Consider the following 21,482-nt stretch of genomic DNA (forward strand, 5'->3'; position numbering starts at 1 on the left):
AATTGGCTGAATGAGAGCAAGACGGATGGATAAATAGTGCTGAAGAAAAATGTTATTAATGAAGCAAAAAACAAAAAAATCGCCTCTGAAGATAGCTTTCTGTTATTCCATGGACATCATTTTAAAACACAGTTCCGGGTGACAAACATTAACCATCTGTTAAAGCCTAAAATATGGACACTTTTGAATTGTGAATTAAAGACATTTATGTGAACATCCTGTGCCGCGTCCTTTCTTACACACATGCATAATAACCTTATAAGGACAAAACTCGATGCCCTCCTGGTGAACACACTGTGAGCCTTTTTGTTCATGGTCAGCTTTCTCGCCTGCTTCGCTCATTCTGCCTCTATCTTCCCATTCTTTCCACACACACTCCTTTCCCCTGTCCTTCTCCGTCTTGCTTTATCCCATGCCGTTCGCCTCCCTTCCCCACAGTCAGCATTTTCTGCAGCGGGCCACTGGGTTTACTTCTGCCACTTCTATTCTAGTCAAACTTATGGCTGTTGTTGCTCATAAAGCAGGAACGCAGTGCTGTGATGTGGCCAGATGTCCCACGGCTGCCTTGCACAACCCAGTGTGGAGCATGTGTTGGCTGGATCGGCCAGTGTTTACCCAGGCCCCCGGGGCCCGCCATGACCCCGCCGCTGCCACATTGAGGGGGCGTTTGGCTGTGCACTGTGTCACTCACAGGAGGGCTGCTGTTTGGGGGAAACTGGTGCTTTGAGCTGCAAAACACCCCCCTGGCATATTTTATCACTGTCCAAGGGTAAGGCTGTACTGTCAGTCACTGGTGTGAAATACCTAACTACTAAACTGATTAAATGGGAACTGAGAAAGTAAATGTAGCCAGAATGTAGGGTTCAGGGAATTAACCATAGTGCAAAAGTAACTAGTTCCATTACAGTGTTACCTTTTTGAAGTCAGCTTATCCTAAAGTTGTGCAGCCCACTATATTATTGCATTGCGAGTTCATATTGGTGGCATTCCCTCCACGACATGAGCAATAGGTTTTATGATTTACCTTCAAGCAACAGCTTTACCAAAAGAAGCTAGGCCATTAGTATCACTCCAGAAAAAATAATGCAAATATTTCTACAATCTAATAGCCGTCTTTTCTCTCATCACACTAGGTGACCTTAACGTGCTCACTTAAAGTTATACTTTCCGCTGTGAAACTGGGCCAAAGAGCCAGAGGGAGATGGCAATGATGCAGATGTGGCAGGAAATTCTTTTTTCCTTTTACCACAACAAAAGGAACAGCAGAATGTGCTGACCTGTTTAACATTAATGGACTGGTTGTTTAAAAAAGTACCTGATGACTTTGTTGCAGAATATCATATTACTCATCACAGAAACAATAATCTGAGCATTGTAAGGCACCGCTTTGTGTCACGCTACAGCTAACACTGCAGTGTTAGGCATTATATAGATGTTTTTACTGTATTATAGTTTATGGATAAATATAGAAATGACCATCCAGAGAAAGATATAAGAGAAAACTTCTTGACAGTTAGGCTGACAATTAAAACATAAAACCAGCAGATGCTTCAGCTTTCAGGTCCCCCTCCTGTGAAACCAGCTCCAAGTTGAGATTTGAGAAACAGACATTCTCACTGTTTTTAAGATTAGGCTTAAAACTTTTTTGATAAAGCATATAATTTCTTGTGTTTATACTCTGCATGTAAATCATTAGTTGTTGTTAATCTCTCTTCCACAGTGTGTCTTTTATTCTGTCTCCCCTCCCAGAGCCTGTTTCTGCTGGAGCTTTCTTCCTGTTAAAAGGGAGTTTTTCCTTCCCACTGTTGCCAAGTGCTTGTTCATAGGGGGCCGTGTGATTGTTTGGGCTTTCTCTGTATTATTGTCTTTACCTTACAGTGTGAAATACCTTGACACCACTGCTGTTGTGACATGCACTATATAGATAAAGTTGAACTGAATAAAATCCACTGAAATCAGTGCATGTCAATTAGATTTCCCAGTGATTTGAAAAATTGCACCACAGATCACCAGAGCCAGAGGAATTTTGCATCACTCTCTTGCTTGCAGGCACACCCTTCTGAAAACGTCTGTAGAATTTTATAGAACTTCCTTAACTTGTTAATTCACTCATGGGAGAAAGGGGGAAAAATGATTGCTCATTATTTGCATGTAGCTCCTCCTGTTCTTTACAAACATCTTGCATGTCTGAATAAATTTCTCACTAATGAGGTCAAGGATGTCAATTTCACTGGCTCTGACATCACCACTACCCCACCTCGCCTCCCACGCACAGGAAACACGGTGAGGTCATTGTCCCGGATTACTATTGCATCTGTGTGCATTTGTGTTTGAGAAACAAATAGATGTTTGCTTTTATGAGGATTTTTTTCCTTTTAACAACCTTTACAGAGTCTCCCTTTAAAGGCGTCTGACCGAACAGTGTCCTGTCTTGTTCACTAGACAGTGTGCCGCGATGTTATGTGTCACACAGGACAACGAATGCTGGGAGTGGCTGGAGAGTTTTGATCAGATGCCCTGCCTCTCCGGAGCACTCGGCAAAGGAGTTCTGTGTCTTATGACGCTCAGAATGATTTAATCCCTGCAGGAATGTATTTCTGGTTTCTCTTACCATTTCTGTAAACACCAAACTGTTCTGCCAACAAACAGATACTTACCATTGTCCTGCAGCAAAAGGCTGGAATCGGACAGCCGGGGAAGGAAAAATAACCTGATGGAAATCCAGCGTGAAACAAAGCAAACAGAGGTCTGCATCTGCCAGGCGGTTCTCACCGCAGCTTTCCCCTTTCTGGTTATCCTAGTTATTAGCCATAACAAACAATCAGCATACTGCCTCTGAAGAGAGGGAATTAACACTCACAGGGATGCTAAATGGATTCCATAGATAGTTTGACATGTGAGACTGTGAAGTTCTTCAATCTCTTGAACAGCACGATCCGCAGTGAAACCTGTGCAAACAGCCAGTCGCGTGCTTATTTGCTCAGCGTATTCAACAAACACAGAATCCCTCAGAATCCAATTTTGAGAGCAGCAGGCGAAACCTTTGTTTGGTTTGTAGTTATTAATAGTGTGTTGGTGTAAGGCTGTGCAGTAAATCACTATAGTAATATTGCTTCGTGTGTGTATGTACACAATTCATACTACTGGCCAACAACAGTTGGAGGCTGATCCTTTGGTTTATTTGGGGAAGTCCCATCCATCTCTCCTCCCTCAGTGCTCTGTGGTTCATGCTTGGCAGTATAGAATAATATACTGTTATGTTAGGCGAGAACAGCAGTTAGCATTTGGGAAGTTGAAATGGTACTGCCAAAATCAATGCTACCTCTTAAAAACATACACATAGAACGGCTCAGCCCCTACATGCCTTGGATTCATCTTTCCCCCTTTCGTTGAGATTGAGCTCAAAAGGTCAGATCGCATAATAGGTTTGTAAGACGATATGTTTTCCGTTTATTGGAAAGGTTGTTTTCAAAGAAAATCTTAAGATGGGAACGACTGGGTCAGTGGACATCAAGGGGATTAGGCAGTATCTTTTGAGCCGGAGCAGCCACTTCTCAGTTTAGGGTCTTTGATTTCATTGGTAGTGTTGAGAGTGGGCTGAATGAAAGCAGCCTAAACATCAGCTGAACTATGGCCAGGTGAGGATCAATGTTTAAATCTTCGAAGCAAAACTGATGACAGACTCGTCTCTAGCCTTCACACCTCCTACAGGCCTGTGCTATTTAGCCACAAAGGTGCTTTCCCTATTGCCTCAGTTGGTTTCAGATGTGTCACGTGGTCATGGAGGTTTCTACCTTCACTCATCCCCATTACCGCCCTCAAATCGCTATTTGTTATCCCAGATCACCATGGTAGCCAAGAATCTTGTTGACTGAGGTGCTTGCTTTGAGTGGCATAATTGCACCACAAGTCGAGGGCACCGCCACTGCTCTCCCAACCTTTGCCAAGGCCCATCAAAGCCCTGCAGCAGGACGAGCAAACCTCAAGATGTCAGTCTGCACTATTTTAATTTAGTCAAACTACTGGATGCCACCATCTTTATTTTAGACCCTGGATTCAAAAGTGTGGAGGCGGTGCTCTTAGTGTTAAAACTCAAGGACAACATGTATCATAAACTCCTCTCTCATTTTCTCCTTTTCTTTCTCCACACGATTTTTCACACTCCATTCATTTAGTTGCATTACACCCAGTTTTAAAAAAATTGTGCCTTTTTTGCTCGTTGTCTTTGTCTTCTCAATCCTCCAGCGCCATTCCCAAATCTTCTTGCACCACATTTCTTTCTCTCTGCACCCTCCCTGTCAGTTGAGTCAGCCCAGAACGAGGGCAGCAGTCTGTCAGGTGTGAATAGACGCTACGTTGGCGGAGCTGAGCTCATGACCCGTCTTGGATGTAATGCAAATATTCTCCCTCGGCTGAGGCTCCAGAGATCAGTCAGAATGTGAATTGTGCAATAACAGTGATGGCAGACACTGACAGGTCTTTGGTCTGGGTGGAATTTGGCCAACCCCCCCGACTCAGGGAAGATTCCTCCTGCAAAATCACTCAGTGCTCGTGCAAGTCAGGTATTTTGTTCATAACTCAGCAGAGATAAAGAAGATGGGTATGGAACGAGTAGGCATTCGTTTTGAAGTAAATACGGCTAGTGAGTTGATCTAAATCCGAAAATGTCTGGGAGTGGAGATAGATATTAAGGGTTACATTTTTCACTTGAAATCTACCAGAAATCCTTTGACTCCCCAAGGCCATTTCTCAAAGACGGAGTGGGATTATGGGATTTGCAGTTCTGGTTGAATTCCAAAACAGGTGTGTAAACCCTGTGTTGAGGTAACTGAAGAGTTTCTATGACAACGCTGTGGCAATCCGAATTAGGTTTCGGCTATTTTTTCTTTTTCCACCTCCGAAACGTGGCCAGTTCAGACAGGCTCATGACACAAATGACTCACCTGTCAAACACCTAGGAAAAAGCTGGAATGAGTTTGTGCTTTAACTTTTTGAGGGGGAAATAGTATTTTTATAAATGATCTCTGTCTTTTATACACTGTTACTGTGGTGGATACTCTCATTAAACATGACAAAAGTGAGTTCAGCATGTGTACTAATTACTCTGAGCCAAGCGTGCAGGTTCCAGACTATGTTTCAGACTGTTTTTTTTTCCAACAATCAGATCACTTCCTATGAACAAGCACTTGGTGACAGTGAGAAGGAAAAACTCCCTTTTGACAGGAAGAAACCTCCAGCAGAACCAGACTCATGGAGGTCTGGCCGTCTGCCACAACCCGTTGTGGGTGAAGGGAGGAGACAGGACAAAAGACACTGTAGAAGAGAGCCAGAGATTAATAATAACCATGTAATAAATGCAGAGTGGATTATAAACACAGAGAGTGAAAAGAGGTGGCTGAAGAAAAAACACTCAGTGCATCATGGGAAGCCACCAGCAAGCCTAGGCCTATTAGAATGTAACTAATAGCTCTTTTCCACTAGTCCCTGCTCTTGTCGGCTCAGCTCGACTTGACTTGGTTTTTATGGCTTTCCATTAGGCCGGAGTTCCAAGCAATGTGGCATCAACTGATGAGTCATGAGAGCATCTCCCTTACGAAAAATCAAAACCGCAATTGTTGAAACCTGGCAAGAAGGGAACTGACTAACAATGGAGTCTGACAAAAAGCCATTCACTGAGCATCTGTTATACCAACTGCTAGGCGTCCTCCATTATGTTGTATTTTGTGTGCGACTTTGGCCCATGTTGATATAATGAACCCACACACATTAGGGTGATTGTAATTGAAAACATCCGAAACAGAGTTCAGTGGAGCTGCATTAAGTCTAGCCTAGTAGGTACTAGTGGAAAAGTGCTATTAGAGAGGGTTCAGGGTCACATGATCCAGCCCTAACTATACGCTTTATCAAAAAGGAAAGGTTTTTAACCCTAATCTTAAAGGGAGGGGAAGGGAGCTAAAACTGTATCTTTCAGACTAGAATGAACCCAAAAGCTGAACTAAGATCCAGTAAATCCAGTGAGGTGAATGAGGATTATTTTGGACAGTGACTCATGCAGAGCTACTCTAGTAGAGTCAAAAATTACAAATGCAGAACTGGAAATGATCATTATAGGTCACCTTTAGAGAAATATGACCTATAAACAGTACTTCTTTTACAATGTGGTTCATTAAGAGTCTGGGTACCAAGCCATTCCACAGTTTTCATTAAGAAAATAGAGAACCCGATAACATCCTGTGAGTAATCTTGGAATATACTTAGAAGGTGATGAAAACATACACCAGGTCTGAAGGTGGAAGAGGAAACTTGGAATGAAGGAAGGAAGTAGGTGTTTTTTACCTGTGCAAATATAACATTAAAGATCATCTTGATAAATGTTTGGCCTAATTCAGGACTTGAGTTTACTCAGCTTTTCAGTTTTTCCAGAGCTAATGTACCATTTTTTGCCTTCCCACAACCACACAATGTGTCTTCAGAATAAATGTTACAGAGGAGAGATTTGAAAAAATTACACTGTGGTAGATTTCCGAACAGTAAATGCACATAAATACGCTCTCAGACAGTAATATAAATGAGTGTGACTCAGACATTTTGAGGTCTGGGTGTGTATGGTCTGGTTCGTCACACACTGTGAGACTTCACAATTCACCTTTCCTTAGCAGCACAATTCTAACGACAGAATCCGTTGAGTAACCTAGGTCGAGCTAAAATTTCCTCAAACCTGCAGTCCACTCCCCGAGTTCCCCAGAACCAAGCCCCCAGCTGACAGCTCCTGCCCTATCCTGTCTGGGCCCACGTGGCCTGGCTCTGCATTGGAGACATCTCCATACATTTCTCCTCAGCCTCCTCCTCCTTTTCCTCCCCGTCCCAGCTGTGCCAGCGAAGCCTGTGTGTTACGTTTTTCCTGTTGCTTCTCTGGCCAAAAAATGAAAAAGAATGGTGGAAAAAAAAAGAAAAGCGCTTAAGTAAGACTGAGGCTGAGAGAGAGAGCGCGAGTGTCAGTTTCTGGCTTGGGTTTTGCTGTCTGCTCAGTTTTCACGGCCCGTGGTTTTATTAGACTTTCCGCCGGTCTAAGGTTAAACGGCCACCACTGCCCCCTTTGGGCTCAGAGCCTCTTGTTAGCCTCCCCAGTTCCCCCCTTGCTTGCCTCTACCCCTCCTCCTGGCTGCCCTGCAGTGCTGCTGCCAGTAAAGGAAACACATTAACACCCGGGCCAGTAACAGAGCAGGCTTTGTCCATGGCCAGGCAGGCCGGTCCATTAGGTCCATGCTCTGCTCCACACTGGACCAATTAGAGAAGGCAGGGAGCAGAGCCACTCCAAACAGAGGTGTGAGCTTTACAAGGAGACTACAGGTGTGCTCAGGGGGAAATAATAGACTTTATTACTGATTGGGGTACTGTGCTATACTGTATATCTCTGCCACCTTTTTAAGAGCCAGCTTGGCTCTGCAGAGTTTTGACAACCTGTGTTTAACCTGCAAACTTGAGTTTCCCTTGGATGTTGGATCAAATCAAACCCCTGCCTTCCAGTTTACTGCAGTTACCAGTCTGGGCTCTTGTTACAGTACATTCCCTTGCACATTGCCAGGTCCTAACATACACTATATAAAGGGCTTCACCTAATGAAAATTCTTGATGTAGAAAATATCTTGCAATCTTTTGAAAGCTGTGTCCTGTCCATATCTGTGAAAATCTATCATATCATCTTTCAGCACCTTGACCAACCATGATACCGGCATTGTTATTTATTTATTTTTATTTTTATTTTTGCAGGCGTGTTGCCACTCTTTACATACCCATGTCTTCATCGCCTTATCCGGTCGTTAAGTGATGACGTGACGAATCCTACTTCCGGGCCTAAAGTAGTCTGCGTTTAATATGGCTTTTGTGTTGTTAACATGTTTAATGTTTTGTATTTTCTTCTATTTAATCTCAAAAAGCTCCTAAAACAGTCAGTGATTACTGTTGACCTCCCTTGCCTTTTATTACCGCTAATCATTTATTTAAGCTCAGTTTTTAAAACCTTAGGATGTAACTACAGCCCAGCCCATGCAGCAGTATATGAATGACTAACCTCGTATTGTGGATGGATTATCCCAGTTGTTCTCCTGGCTGAAGTTTGGTCCTTTTACAGCATCCTGCCATGCAGTTAAATTTGTTCCTGACCACCGAGAACACTCACGTTAACTTTTATTGAGTGGAAAAAAAGTTAGCTTGTTTATATTATGCTAACATAGCTGTGTCGCTAGCGGTCACGTAGTACATCATTATATACCAGCTAGCCAAACTTCAGTAACCCTACAAACGTCACTGGTGTTTAGTTTTCTGTCTTCATTTATGTTGGAAGTGATAACAGAGCTGTACATTTTAATTTGTTTCCAAAACCCCGCAGTCAGGACATGCTATATTATATTTAGATACAAGCTAGTGAGCTAACTTCCTGCTAACTTCTAACTCCGTTAAATGTCATAAAATCCGTTTTCATGGATGCCTGGATGTTAAACTCAATTGTTACACCTGGTAGAGCAGAACGCTGATCATTTTATTAAAGATGAAAGACTTTAGACAGTTTTTCAACTCTCAGTAATGCCATAGTGATCGTTTGATATATGGACCTGCAGCGGAGTTAAGGCCCAGACACGGCTAGTGACGTCAGACTTAATGACCGGATTAGATAGTTTCCTTTAATCCAACAGTCTTGTTGCCTCTGGTTCAGATTCAGAGCTCGTTTGAAGTAGGCCAAGTTTCTCTTAGAAGCGATATTTGGTTTTGAAGAGCCCCTTTTAGCTTGTGGCACCATGTTAGCATTAGCAGCTTCTGACAGATGACTGGAGCTAAAGGCTGATGACATGTCTAGTCCAGCTGAAAGCAAAAGCTGAACCAGTGTTCTTTTTATATGGTGGACTTCACTTGTCCACCATATACACTTGTTGTTCTTTGTAGTTTTATCGATAGCTTGTGATCAGTTGTCCTCCTTATTAACCTTCTTGTCTTTAATCAAGGCATTTGATCTGTTAGTTGCCATGAAGGAATAAGTGAACGTGGAGGCAAAAGGGGCGAGCATAAGGATTAGAGTGAGTTTTACAAGGGCCAAATCGTGATGGCTAGACGACGGGTCAGAGCCCTGTTGCTTTATCATTGAGTAAAGCTAAAATAGTACAAAAATTAAACAGTTTTCCATTTTTTTACATAAGGGGAGAGAAACTGTTCCAAATCAAAGCAGCAGCACCTGTCTCTAAAATTGAACTAAGCCCACAAGTATGGGTTGTGTAAAACATACAGTGCAACTCATACAGCAACATTGTGTATAGGTTTTGTGGTTAATACATCCATGTGGCAGTGATGGGATAAGAACCTGTCTGGCTAATACAGATGAGAGCAAAGCTGACAATCATGAATATGTCAGTGGTAGATGAATAATTGTTGGTTAATATGATTACAGAGTTAGCGGGAGCGGCGGTATCTGCCAGAACAGATGACCTGCCAGCTTTGAGAATAGCCCCTGAGGCCAGGAGAGATGATCATGCAAAGACGGGACAGGCCTGACATCGACGGGGGTTTCCACTGGCAGTTTATGCATGCTCTGTGGACACGTGCTATTTCAAAATCAACACACACCATTTCAAAATCTGTGTGTCAATAATTTTGATTCATAGACTTGAGAACAATAGGTGGCTTTTAGCGTTGATCTCCGTTTTGTAGTGTGATCCACAGGAAGCCGAGTGAATGTACAAATCCTCATTTGCACTTTTATTAAACTCCAGCTCAACATGGCGGCTAAGCAGCACTGACACAGGGGGCCATGTGACCTGCTACCAGCACACAAGTATGCTGTATTTTCTTAAATAAGCGTGTCTAACCTTCCCTGGTCTGTTTCTGCTCAGGCCGCCCAGGGCTGTCGCTTTCCTATGAAATAATTACTACAAATTTTGTGCGTTCGCATGATTGGGTTCATGGGATTTTCCTGTGTCTAAATGGAGGCTCTGCTCCATGTCAGGGGAACAGTGATACAGTGTCGAGACAGAGCTGTGCTATTACAGCCAGGGATGGGCGTTGACCTAAAAGGCAACATTCATCTTAAGCATGATGAGTTCAAAAACAGCATGGAGGGGCTTTTAAGAGGGCTCCGAGGGGTCCACCAGGGTTGTGGGAGATTTATGTACAGCAGAAATGTTGAATGAGCTAAAAATAACCAACACTTTGATGCAAGTTTGAAGCTTTTCTTTGAAATTGTTTTCACAGATTCTACATAACTTCCATTTTAAACACTAGATAGGAAAGACTAGCCAGAGTGAAACTCCTTAAGGGCTAATGTGCTGCTTCAACAAAGAAGGTGGTATTATTAGACATGACACCCTAATATTTAGTGTTGATTTCTATTGATATAATAGTGTATTTGGGTTGGAGGGCTGGCTCCCTGCAGCATCTTTTTCCCCACAGCGTGAGCAGAGAACATGACACCGGCCCACGGTGTCCCGCCAGAACACCCAAAAGTGCTTCTAACCGTTCAAGCCGCACAGAAACAGTCATTAGAAGCTCATTTCTTTTGCCACAGATCATATCGCCATGTGTGTCAGCTCAGATGAGGAGCATCGCCAGGTGATCTGGCATATGAATCAGCTGTCAGTGTGGTGTTCCTTTACTGGACACTGCAATCAGCAGAGCCAGGGTGGTCCTGTTTGGTTGTCAATTTCTCTGGAACTTCCCTGTTGTGTGTGCGTGTGTGCGATTTGTCTTGGATTTAAGCCAGATTTGTCACCAAAAGTGAATTCGCGAGGAAAATCAGAGGATTCTAAAGGCTCTAATGGCTGTCACGTGAGTTGGTAAAGACCTGATTTGACTCTGGGTTACTTTTTAACTTTCTCTTTTTTTTCTTGTTTTGGCTATAAGGGGTTTGGAAGAAAAGCGGAGGTTTGGAAGGCTGTTGCCGCGTGTGCTTTTGTGTGTGTGGAGTCGACTGTTTTGAAGAAGTTTGTCTAGGATCTCTAAATTCTATTTTCATTTAGGAGGCCCTGACTTCACTTATCTGCTCCATATTTTTTCTATTTGTATTTCCTTCTTTTCTATTTCACTGGGCCAAACTGAACCTCTGTTACATTTCTATCCTTCGCAGAGCATAATTGAATTCAAAAGATGCTAACAAAGCATTATTAACGTGTGTGTTTTAGGTGCAAACTTTGTGACGCGTAAGATCACCCGTTCTGTGGCAAAGATTCACCTTGGCCAACTGGAATTCTTCAGCCTGGGCAACCTGGACTCCAAAAGGGACTGGGGCCATGCCAACGACTACGTGGAGGTAAAACAAACACCGCCATTACCACACACGAGCTTAGAGGAATATATACACACACACACACAAACATACACGCACCATCACACGCATACTATCTCTGCCTCTGAGTTGAACCGGGTTCAGATATGCACATAGTATTAACGGGGCATGTTTTCCCAGCTCATTCGAGGCCCCAATATGCGATCTGCATGAAGCCTCCTGTGATTGTCTGCCAAAAGAGAAACAGAGATCGAGAAAGAGAAGGGCAGCGGGAGGAGAGGGAGAGTGCCTCATGCTGTGAGGCCACAGAATGCACTCTGGTTTCCCACAAGTCACCCATGTCCCAGATCCCTTCAGGCCCTCGTTTGCCATTCCCTGAACGCCTGCAAAAGAAAGAGAAATATTAAGGGAACGCTGCGTCCTGGGGACGATGACAGAAATACTGTGTTTGTGTTAATGTAACGGTGCCAGCAGCAAGCAGAGAAGGAGGGGTGGGGAGGTGAAACGAACAGTGGGGTCGCCACGTTGAGAAGGAGACGGAGCTCTGAAATTGTGTGTATGTGGGTTTCTTTTGTTTCTCTCCAGTACGTGTGTGTGTGTGTGTGTGTGTGAGGAAGCACACATTCCTGCGTGTGTGAAAGTGTGTGATAGGTTAAGGTTGAAGTACGTGTGTGTGTATGTATGTTCAGATGAAAGACTCGACGGGTTGCCATGTCTGACAGCAGACCTCTTGCAGCAGGCTGTGTTATTATTAGGAGGTGATGGTGGTGGTGGTAGTGGGGGGTGCTCTTTGAGATGGGTGTGGAGGTGAGGAGGTTACAGCGGGGAACCTCAGTTTAACAGGAGAGTGCAGTGAGGGGGTCAAGGCATCAGAGCAGAGTGTTGTGGCTGTGGTTCATGCTGTTAAGGCGGGGCAGGGAGCCCTCGGTGGCGTCAGCGAAGCATCAGTCACTGCGTGGTTACGGGAAGACGGCTCATCAGTCATGTCCAACGTAAGCACACTGTCATCTTTGGCTCCTGTCACAGGAAGTCTGACTTGGTTTGCGAATGATAAAATGGAAGCATATCTTGTTAGTTTTTCAAAAAGAGACTGTGATTGTATTCTGATGTCATGCACATGGTTCACAGTGGATGAAATAAAGGATGGTGCACCCAACTATCAAACGACCCCTTTGAGTGAGCACTTGGAGACAGCGGGAAGGAAAAACTCCCTTTTAACAAGAAGAACCAGACTGGAGGAGGGGCAGCTCCGTCACAGATTAATAATAACTAATTTTTTAATTAAAAGTGGTGTATACAAAACCAAACAAGAGGTGCCTGAAGAAGAAACACTCAGTGCATTATGGGAAGACCCCAGCAAGCCTCGGACCATTGCAGCATTACTAAGAGAGGGTTCAGAGTCACCTGATCCAGCCTGTGTGTTCCAGCTCTCATGTGAGAAAACAGTATCTGTGACTGACTTGCTTGAGAGTTTTGATGAATTAGCAGTGTTAGCTATTGGAGTTTGAAGATCCTAGACATTAAAATGAGTGTGTTTTCCACTCTGTGGCAATTTAGAGTGAATTTTGAGAGTGCAGTGCAGGTTTTTTATTCCTTGATTGCAGCTGACGTGTAAAGTTTTCACGTGTGACTGATCCCATTAGTACTCTGATTTGTACAGTACCAGAAAATAATACTATATTATTACATGATCTCAGTTAATAAATATATAATATAATATAATATAATATAATATAATATAATATAATATAATATAATATAATATAATATAATATAATATATGAAACAAGGCTAGCTTTTATTCTTGCGCTAGAAAAATGCTGGTTGTTGGGTCTCACTGAGCGCATTTCTTGATCTTGTTATGTTAGTCTGACTGACCATTTCTGTGCTTAATGCCAATACGTGCAGCCGTGTTTATGTGTGCGTGCGCTTGCCTGTCCAGGGCACCCTGGCATGAGACGCTCCAGGTTTCCTGTGGGAACTGCCGACATTCCAGCTCTGGTGAATCAGGCACCTCCTCGCTCTGCTTCTCCTGTTTCGGAAAGGCGGATTTCGGGAAGCCAAACAGAAGCTGGAGGTGCTGAGGGGAACTGAGGTGGAGGCGAAGAAGGGAAGGGGTGAGGGGGATGAGATTTGAAAGAAGAGGTGAAACAGACGCGTGTTTGTGGGACGTTTGTGCATTATGCATAAGTGAACCATCCCTTCTGCTGAAAATTCACCCCACCCAGAAGACCATCAAAGGCTGCGACTGTCACCACACCGCCCCCCCTCCGTCTGCCTCCCTCGATTTTACTTTGAAATATCCATCCAGTCAGCATCAGCACTATGTTACCATGGCAAAGCCAAACAACTGGCAACCTGTAAACAGAACCATGTGTGTCTGCTTTAGGCTGACAACTGCTTTTCCTCCTGGACTCTCTTTCCCTCTCTTCACCCCACCCAGGACAGGGAAATTGCTTGTAATTGGCTGTGGATGGATTGCGGGTGGCAGGAGGGGTGTGCTGCGTGTCTGCTCTAACGACGTCTGAAGGCGTGCAGCTGGCTGGGCATCGTCTCAGCCTGGTATCGGGTGTCCATCCCAGGCAGGCAGACAGACAGGCCTAGAACTTCCCAGCTACCCTCACTGGAGGCCTTTATTATCATTATAGTATTAAGAAGCTTCAGCATAAAATCGACAGATAAAATAATTTAAATCCTCTTGATCTCATTTTCATGAAAGAGGTTAAGCTTTGGACTTTTTCGCTTTTGTGACTGTGTATGAAACATTTGGCTGGCCTTTTTTTCCCTCTTTTTCTTTCTCTCTCTCTTTTTTTGATTGTGGTTCTCTGCGATTTGGCGATGCAGAACAAATTTCTGACTCTGAGCCTGCCCGAGTGAAAAGCAAACCCACAGCAATCAGTCACTGCGCTATCTGAGAAGATAAAGATGTAATAGTCAGCCACCTTTCGCCAGGACTGCCCTCCTCCCTACTCTCACCCTATGCCGACATCCTCAGTAGGCTCATGGTGGGTACAGCTGTTTGGAGCCCCTACCACCTCCTCACCCCCTCTGTCACCCTCCTCTTCTGGCTGCAGAGAGCCATTTCCTGTGTGGAGAAGCAGGCTGATGGGGAGGGAGTGGGAGCAGGAGTCAGCCTAGTGGTTTTGGCCTTTTCTCCCCCTCGGGGTTCATCCTGCTTTAGTTTCTTGCTGTCTTTTTGTCCGTTTCCTCTCCCTCTTGTGTTTTATTCTTTATGTCCTTCCTACTTTTTATTATTTCATATTTGTACTGTCACAACTCCACCAAACTCTTGCTCCCTCTTGGTGAGCAGCTACCACCCAGTTACTAGATATTTCCCTCTGACATCTAATAAGCAGCTCCTATTTTTCTCCTGCCTTGAGTTGGCTTTCCTCTTCTCCCTGCTGTATGTCTCGGCCTACAAACTGTTGCCAGATGAGATGTGGTTGACCCGATGGCACACCCCTCTTTCCCGCTCTTGTCTTCTTTGAGTATTTATTTTCAAAATATAATTACTTGTGAAACTCCCGTCGTTGGAAGGCATTTCATCGCTGTCCTAAATGTGTGTGGTTGCACCTGTATGGCAGTAGCTCTCTGATTCCTGGCATTGTGTGAAGGCAGCAGGGTGGCAGGACAGCCTCGAGGGTGTCATTTTTCACCTCGTTTATTTTTCTTATCCCTTTTTTTTCTGCTGCAGCTGCCTCTCCGTGCAATAATGGTTACAGATGAGGCTAATTAACCAATCACAAAGCAGATCAGGGCCAATCAAAGATGATTGATGAGAGCAGCAGGCCATCCATCACATGTTTTTGGCCTGGAAGGTGACAGTGAGGGCAGGCTAGGAGTGTTCGTACAGTAAGACAGACATTTACATCAACATTTTGAACTTTTAGTTATCCGAAGTGACTCAGTACCTCGTCATCATCTGTTTTGTCAAGACCGTAGGCTTGATGTAAACGTGGATGTCTGGTTCTGAGCATGGAAGAAAGTGGAAAAAAACAACAACTTTGCATTTAAATGCATGGGTACTGGATAAAGAAACAGCAGATATAACAGTGACATATTCAGCAGCCACTCTTCTTCAAACTTCTGGCTAATACAGCATAACCATGATAAATTATTCAATTCAATTTAATTTAAATAGCACCAAATCACATAAAACCGTCACCTTAAGGCACTTTATACTGACTGAAAGACCCTACAATAATGCAGAAAAAACAAAGAACACCCCAACAATCAGATGACCCCCTATGAGCAAGCACTTGGCAACAGTGGGAAGGAAAAACTCTCTTTTAAGAGGAAGAAACCTCCAACAGAATCAGGCTCAGGGAGGGGCGGCCATCTACTGCAACTTGTTGGAGGTGAAGGGAGGAAGATGGAAGAAAGACATGCTGTGGAAGAGACCCAGAGATGAATGATAACTAATAATTAAACACAAAGCGAAGAGTGAAGACACACTCAGCCCACGGCAGCCTAGGCCTATTAGGGAAACCTGACCTTAAGCTTTATGAAAAAGGAAAGATTTAGGCCTAATCTTAATGTAGAGACATTGTTCAGTGGAAGAGGGGCCCAAAGGCTCTGTCTCCCATTCTAATTTCAAATATCCTAAGAACCACAAGTAGCCCAGCAGTCTGCGAGTGAAGTCTCTTAGCTGTGATTTGCCATCAATCATGTAGAAATATGAAACGGTGCACACGACATTTTTCTGTATCCACAACACTTCACTTTTTAAGAGCATAAAGAATTAATGTTTAAGTACATGTAGGATTCAGTAATTCATTTCAGCACACATACCCAAAAGTCTAAATGTTATCTTATGCATCAGAACGGCACACAGTGACAGGACAAGATGTTTATTTCTGGTGGTGTTGACCTATGATGATTTGGCAAAGAATGTTTTCACATGTCTACATGCAGTCCTGTGAAAGTACCAAGTACTCCTTTACTATTTCCACAGGAATTAAGAGGATAAGCAGCAATCGGATGCTTCTAATCAAATGAACTTGAATAACTGATGATCAGCAAGTTCGAACACTTCTGTAAAAGCAGATGTTTTGATGGTTTGCTGGTTTGGAGCATTCCTGCGAGCGGATGTGCCAGCAAATTCAACCCAACGTCAGACTGTGCAATGCTCAGTGAAACTTTAAAAACCCAGAGAGCCGTGCATAAATGAACACCCGCAGAGCACAGCGGTTATTCAGAGAGCTGATAAATGTCTTTGCCTGCTCAAAACACACACAACACTCACAACATAGCTAGAGTAATAAAGACCCACAATGGGAGCTAATAAGGGAGAGGAGAAGGAGCATTAGATTTCACCACCAAGACCTTCTGACTACAACAGCAGCTTCCTGAAACCTCTCCGCCTACTTGTTGAGAACACCCACCTACTCAAGCCTATACAAGTGCAGAGCAATACAGTGAGAAAGAGACTTTGACTGAAGCTACTGTCCCACACAGTGGCTGTGCACACACTGATGTACATGTGATTGTGTATGTGCACGCTCTCTTGTGTTCATTGCAGGTGAAATGTGAACTGCAGCTTTAGTAGTAGCTTAGTAAACAGGAGTTTGCCCCCCTCTGGGGAAAAGCAGTGAAACCTCACCAATCCTCCAGCCACCTCTCCATGCATGAATGCATACATACACACACTAACCCATGGGGCTTATTTCACCTACAAGTACATTCACACAGCATGATGACTGAAACAAATACAGCTCTTTATCCCTTATAAAGGACTGGTGAGGATATGTGAGCCCCAGGTTGCCCCCAAAGAGCCTTTAAAATCTTTTTTTTTTTTTTTTTTTTGGGGGGGGGGGGGGGGGGGGGGCGGGGATAATGGGCCTAACTCCAGACTTTCTATCTAGGGAGGCTCTTGAGGGTAAATGTTTTTATTCCATTGCAGTTTAAATACTCATCTTGTCGGAGTTGTAGTTTTATATATGCACCCTGAAATTACACCAACCTTTCTAGTTCAGTTCGCCTAAAAGAAATCCTCTAGCAACAGCTCTAGCAATTTTGTATGAAAAAAAAGAACAACAGCGCTGTGCACGCACTTGCTCCTGTGCTGTCGCTGAACCATGCTGCACAAAGAAGTTGCTTATCACTTGCTCTGCCTACTATGAGGCATGAGAGAACATCCAGTAAACAGCGATGTTCATCTTTCTGTTCATCTTGCTTAAACTGTGCATTTCCGATTATTTTGATCGCAAACAAAATACTCCCCGTGCTATTTACCAGTTTATGTTATTATGACTGCTGATGAGTTTTGACAAATGTGGCCATGTGAAAAAGAAAGTTTCCACAGGACTGTACTATATGCAGGCCTGTAAAACACCCTTACTGCCCCCACAGGAATTAAGAGGTCTCAGCAAATTCATCCCAAGATCAGATGTTGCAGTGCTTAGAGAAACTGCAAAAACCCAAGAGCCGCATGTCTCACACTACAGACTTCATTTAACACGTTCAATGTTAAAGTTCATGACAGAAAAATTGGAAAAAGACTGAACCTATATGGCATGTTTGGAAAAGTCGCCAGGAGAAAGCTTCTTCTCCTTAAAAGAACATAACCACATGGTTTAGGTTTTCAAAGATGCGTCTGAACAAACCACAAGACTTTTGAAACAATGTTAGACAAGATCAAAACGAAGACATTTGGTCGTAATACATGCTGCCATGTTTGGTGAAAACCAACACAGCATACCAGGACGGTGGTAGGAGGCTTGTGCTTTTGGTTTGTTTTGCTCGTGTGTATCCCACGGTATGCTAGTCAAACGTGAGTTCATTAGTCTAATAGCTAAAGCTAGGTCAAAATTAGGTTATTTAACAGGACAATGATCCTAAGCATAATAAGAACCATGAATGGTTGAAAAAGGATCAAAGAGTTGCAAAAAAATCTAGAAGTCTAGACCTCAGTCTTTGAACACTAATAGACCTTTAACAGGCATTTGCTCATGCAACCTCAATGAAGTTGTAAAGAAGAGTACGGGCAAAAGTCTTCTACAAGACTGAGCCACTGATAAAGTCATAGAGAAAACAGTTACTTCAGGTTTTTGGTGCATATAGTGGTTCTACAAACCACTGGATCTCGTGGTGTACATAGTTCTTTAGAGGACTGAGTCCTTTAAAAATGTAGAAGAAGCCAAAATGACATCAAAAATTCAAAATGTTGAAATTCCTCTTAGACTGAGAGAAACTTAGAGTTCCAAGGAGATTTTTGTGTGTACCAGATATCATACATGTATGATATATGTAGGGGTCGTATGGAGCCATTTTCCACTATCCATGTGGAAAACAGCTTTTGACGTGTTCATGGTTTCACAACATTTTAAGCTGGTTTAAAGGCCCAAAAGCAGTTTATTTGTGTGAACAATAAGAGAAAGAGCAGTTTCATAGCACGTTCACACCGTTCAGTGCTTGCACCCTAATCTGAGAAAAGGAAAGCTGCAAAAGAAAGCAGTTCAGAATAAAAATTATTGGATCATAATATCTTTGTTTTCTTACTGATGATGTGCAGTTTTAACATGTATGTTTTGAAATTTTACTTCGACACAAATTTCATGTTTGCCAATATAATTACCATAAGTTGCAAATATTTGTTCTATTTTTTTTTTTGACCATCATACCTAAACTTACTTGGCCATACTCAGGTAGGAAGACGAGAGCTGGCTCTGCATAATCACTGAGTGAAACGGTGTAGGAGTTGAGCTTTGATAGAAATAATGAATTGGGTGAGATTCTTGAGACAGATGTCCAGGGAGGCACTCTTGCCCCATCTGTCCAGATCCTAAATCACTGAACATGTTTACTGTGGCATCGCACCAGAGGGACAGAGAGAGCGAGGGGCAGTGGGAGTCTTAGAAAGGCGAAATGTTGAATATGTTCACAGCACAGATAATTCAGCGGGATGATTAATTGAGGAAAGATTGGGTAAAATCTACTCCCCCTGATGCTCTAACAATAGAAGAACAGATAACAGATCCATGATAGAAGTGAGGAGACCTTGTTAGGGTCGCTTTCAGTGCGTGAAGGTTGTATGTGTTTCTACATGTGATATGTATTTCAGCTGGGAACACTGCCACGAAACCCCAGTAAGTGTCCTTGTTTTTAGGGAGATTTTCAGGCTTTTCAGAGAATTACTTCCTTTTCTTGCCCGTTCTCCTGTAGTGTTCACTTCTTTTTGGCCTGTTCTGCTCGTTGTAAAAAAGTCAGACCTTGGAAGTGTATATAAAGCAGGTAATCAGTTTGACTGTTAGATTTATGCAGGTAAAGAGTAATAAATAATGACTGCACTTTTAGAAGTTATATTACATGTACCTGGAAGTAAAGTGCGTTGTGTCATTAAAATAAAAAGAAGCAAAGCTATGAAAATGTTAGGTAAATGAGGCCAAACCTTAAAATCACATTTTATACATAAAGAAAACATACCAGCCTTTTTAACTTCAAAAGGCAAACCTGCTGCCTTCCATGTTTAACAGCTAAAGAGGCCATACTCTGTGTTCAGACAGTAAGGAGAGGGTGATGGGATGATATAATTTTTCCTCAATGAACCATAGAACAGGAAAATTGACTCTAATCAACTCAAATTTGACTCTAATCAACTCAAATGTTGTTAAAGTGAGTAGTTTTGCAAAGTTTTATTGTGCCATTTTCATCAAAACCCACAAACTCCATCTTCTGACATGCAGAAACAAGATGAACCGACTGACTGATCTGAGAAAATGGATTTGCTGAAAAGGAAATGTATGTGGAAAATAAAGCAGCACATAGACTTGCATAGTGAAATCTCTTCAGTCACATCAGTTTTAACTGTAACTTTTGGACCAACATAGATTGGAAACACTTGAGCTGGAAAAGTAAATGGAATTATGAACAATTACAAGACGGTGCAAACTTGATCTAGTAAAGACTGATAGAATGAAAAGCTCCAGGACAGCTGCTGGAGTGTGTGGTTAGATGTGCTATGTTTTTTGATGTGCAGTTGCTCTGTGTTTGGGTCCTTAAATATCGTTAAACTCCTCAGATCTTGTGTCTCGAACTAAATTAGCTTTGTTTTTCTTGCTTATTAGTCAGCGTTTCTGATCTTTGGGCTTACCATCTCTTAAAAATAAGACGAAAAGCACTCATTATCCCCTGCTGTGGGAGTAGGCAATGAAAATAATTAACTCTGACACAAGTAACGACTTTATTTTCCCGTTTCAAGGCCGTTTCACTCAATAAAAGTTGGGAAATGTAGAGTCTACAGGAATACAGTACCAAAACCATCTACCATCACCATCTTTGTAAGAACAGCTTTTGGAGGTTGTAATGTTAGATTTACTGAGGGTTTTTTTTTTGCAGTATTGATTGTTAGAGCAAATCATTTTTACATCAAAGGTAAATGATACATTTACAGTAGAACTGCCAACACTTTTTTTTTCCCTGACTGGAGGCTTCAAAAACAGCCAGTTGTTGCTTGAGTTTGCCTTTTAGAAGAAACCACTGCCTGTCCAGCTGGATGGCGGGAAGACTCTGGTATGAAGATTGTCTTGCTGTAGGTCATTTTTAAAATAGAGAAGAAATGTTTCAGGAAACGTTTTGGACAAGAAAGAATCTTTGCTTACCAGCATGGAACATGCACTTGTGTTTTTGTAGCCTGGACCTTAGGAATAAGTCTTTGTAATAAGAAGAAAAGAGAAATGGCTGTACTGCTACTGCTGAGCTCTAGCGGTACTTCAGAAAAGTTCAGTGTCTGTGTGTGCAGGCCGCAGCAGCTGGCCATCTCTCTCAGACTGACAGGCCTAAGCTCACCCCTGCTGGGCTGAGGATGAAAGCAGATGCTCTCCTCCTTCCTTTCCCGCTCTGTTTTTCTCTCCTTTCTCTTTGCGGCCTTGTGTAACCAGAATCCTCAGCTTTCATACGGAGCCTGCAGGATAGTTTGCACCCTGGAGTCCTGCAGAAAGCAGAGACACACATACACCAAGTGACTGACATATTTGATGCTTTACTTTGAAAAATCTAAGCAGATTTTTCTGTGATTGCAAAGTAAGCCAAACTGTTGATATGGATCCGTGTTTATTGCTGTCTTAACACAACGCCATTGTATGAGAACCCAAGTGCATACCAGTAGAAATTAGCACAAATTATCATGTGAAGAAAGAAAAGAAGCGATAAACGGCATCGTTTGCCTAAACATTCAACGACAGTGTTCAGTATTTATGTTTTCCATAGTCTGCAC

General features: G+C 42.9%; 1 protein-coding gene across 1 annotated transcript in view; it reads left to right on the forward strand.

The window, feature by feature from the left end:
• gmds (GDP-mannose 4,6-dehydratase) overlaps positions 1 to 21,482 on the forward strand; it is a 179,962-nt gene that overhangs the window by 64,730 nt on the left and 93,750 nt on the right. The window contains exon 7 of the mRNA XM_085138085.1: positions 11,166 to 11,293. Coding sequence (XP_084994211.1) covers positions 11,166 to 11,293 — 128 coding nt within the window. The remainder of the gene's footprint in view (positions 1 to 11,165; positions 11,294 to 21,482) is intronic.

Source organism: Neolamprologus multifasciatus, chromosome 17 (genome assembly GCF_963576455.1).
Source record: "Neolamprologus multifasciatus chromosome 17, fNeoMul1.2, whole genome shotgun sequence".
NCBI classification, from domain to species: Eukaryota; Metazoa; Chordata; class Actinopteri; order Cichliformes; family Cichlidae; genus Neolamprologus; species Neolamprologus multifasciatus.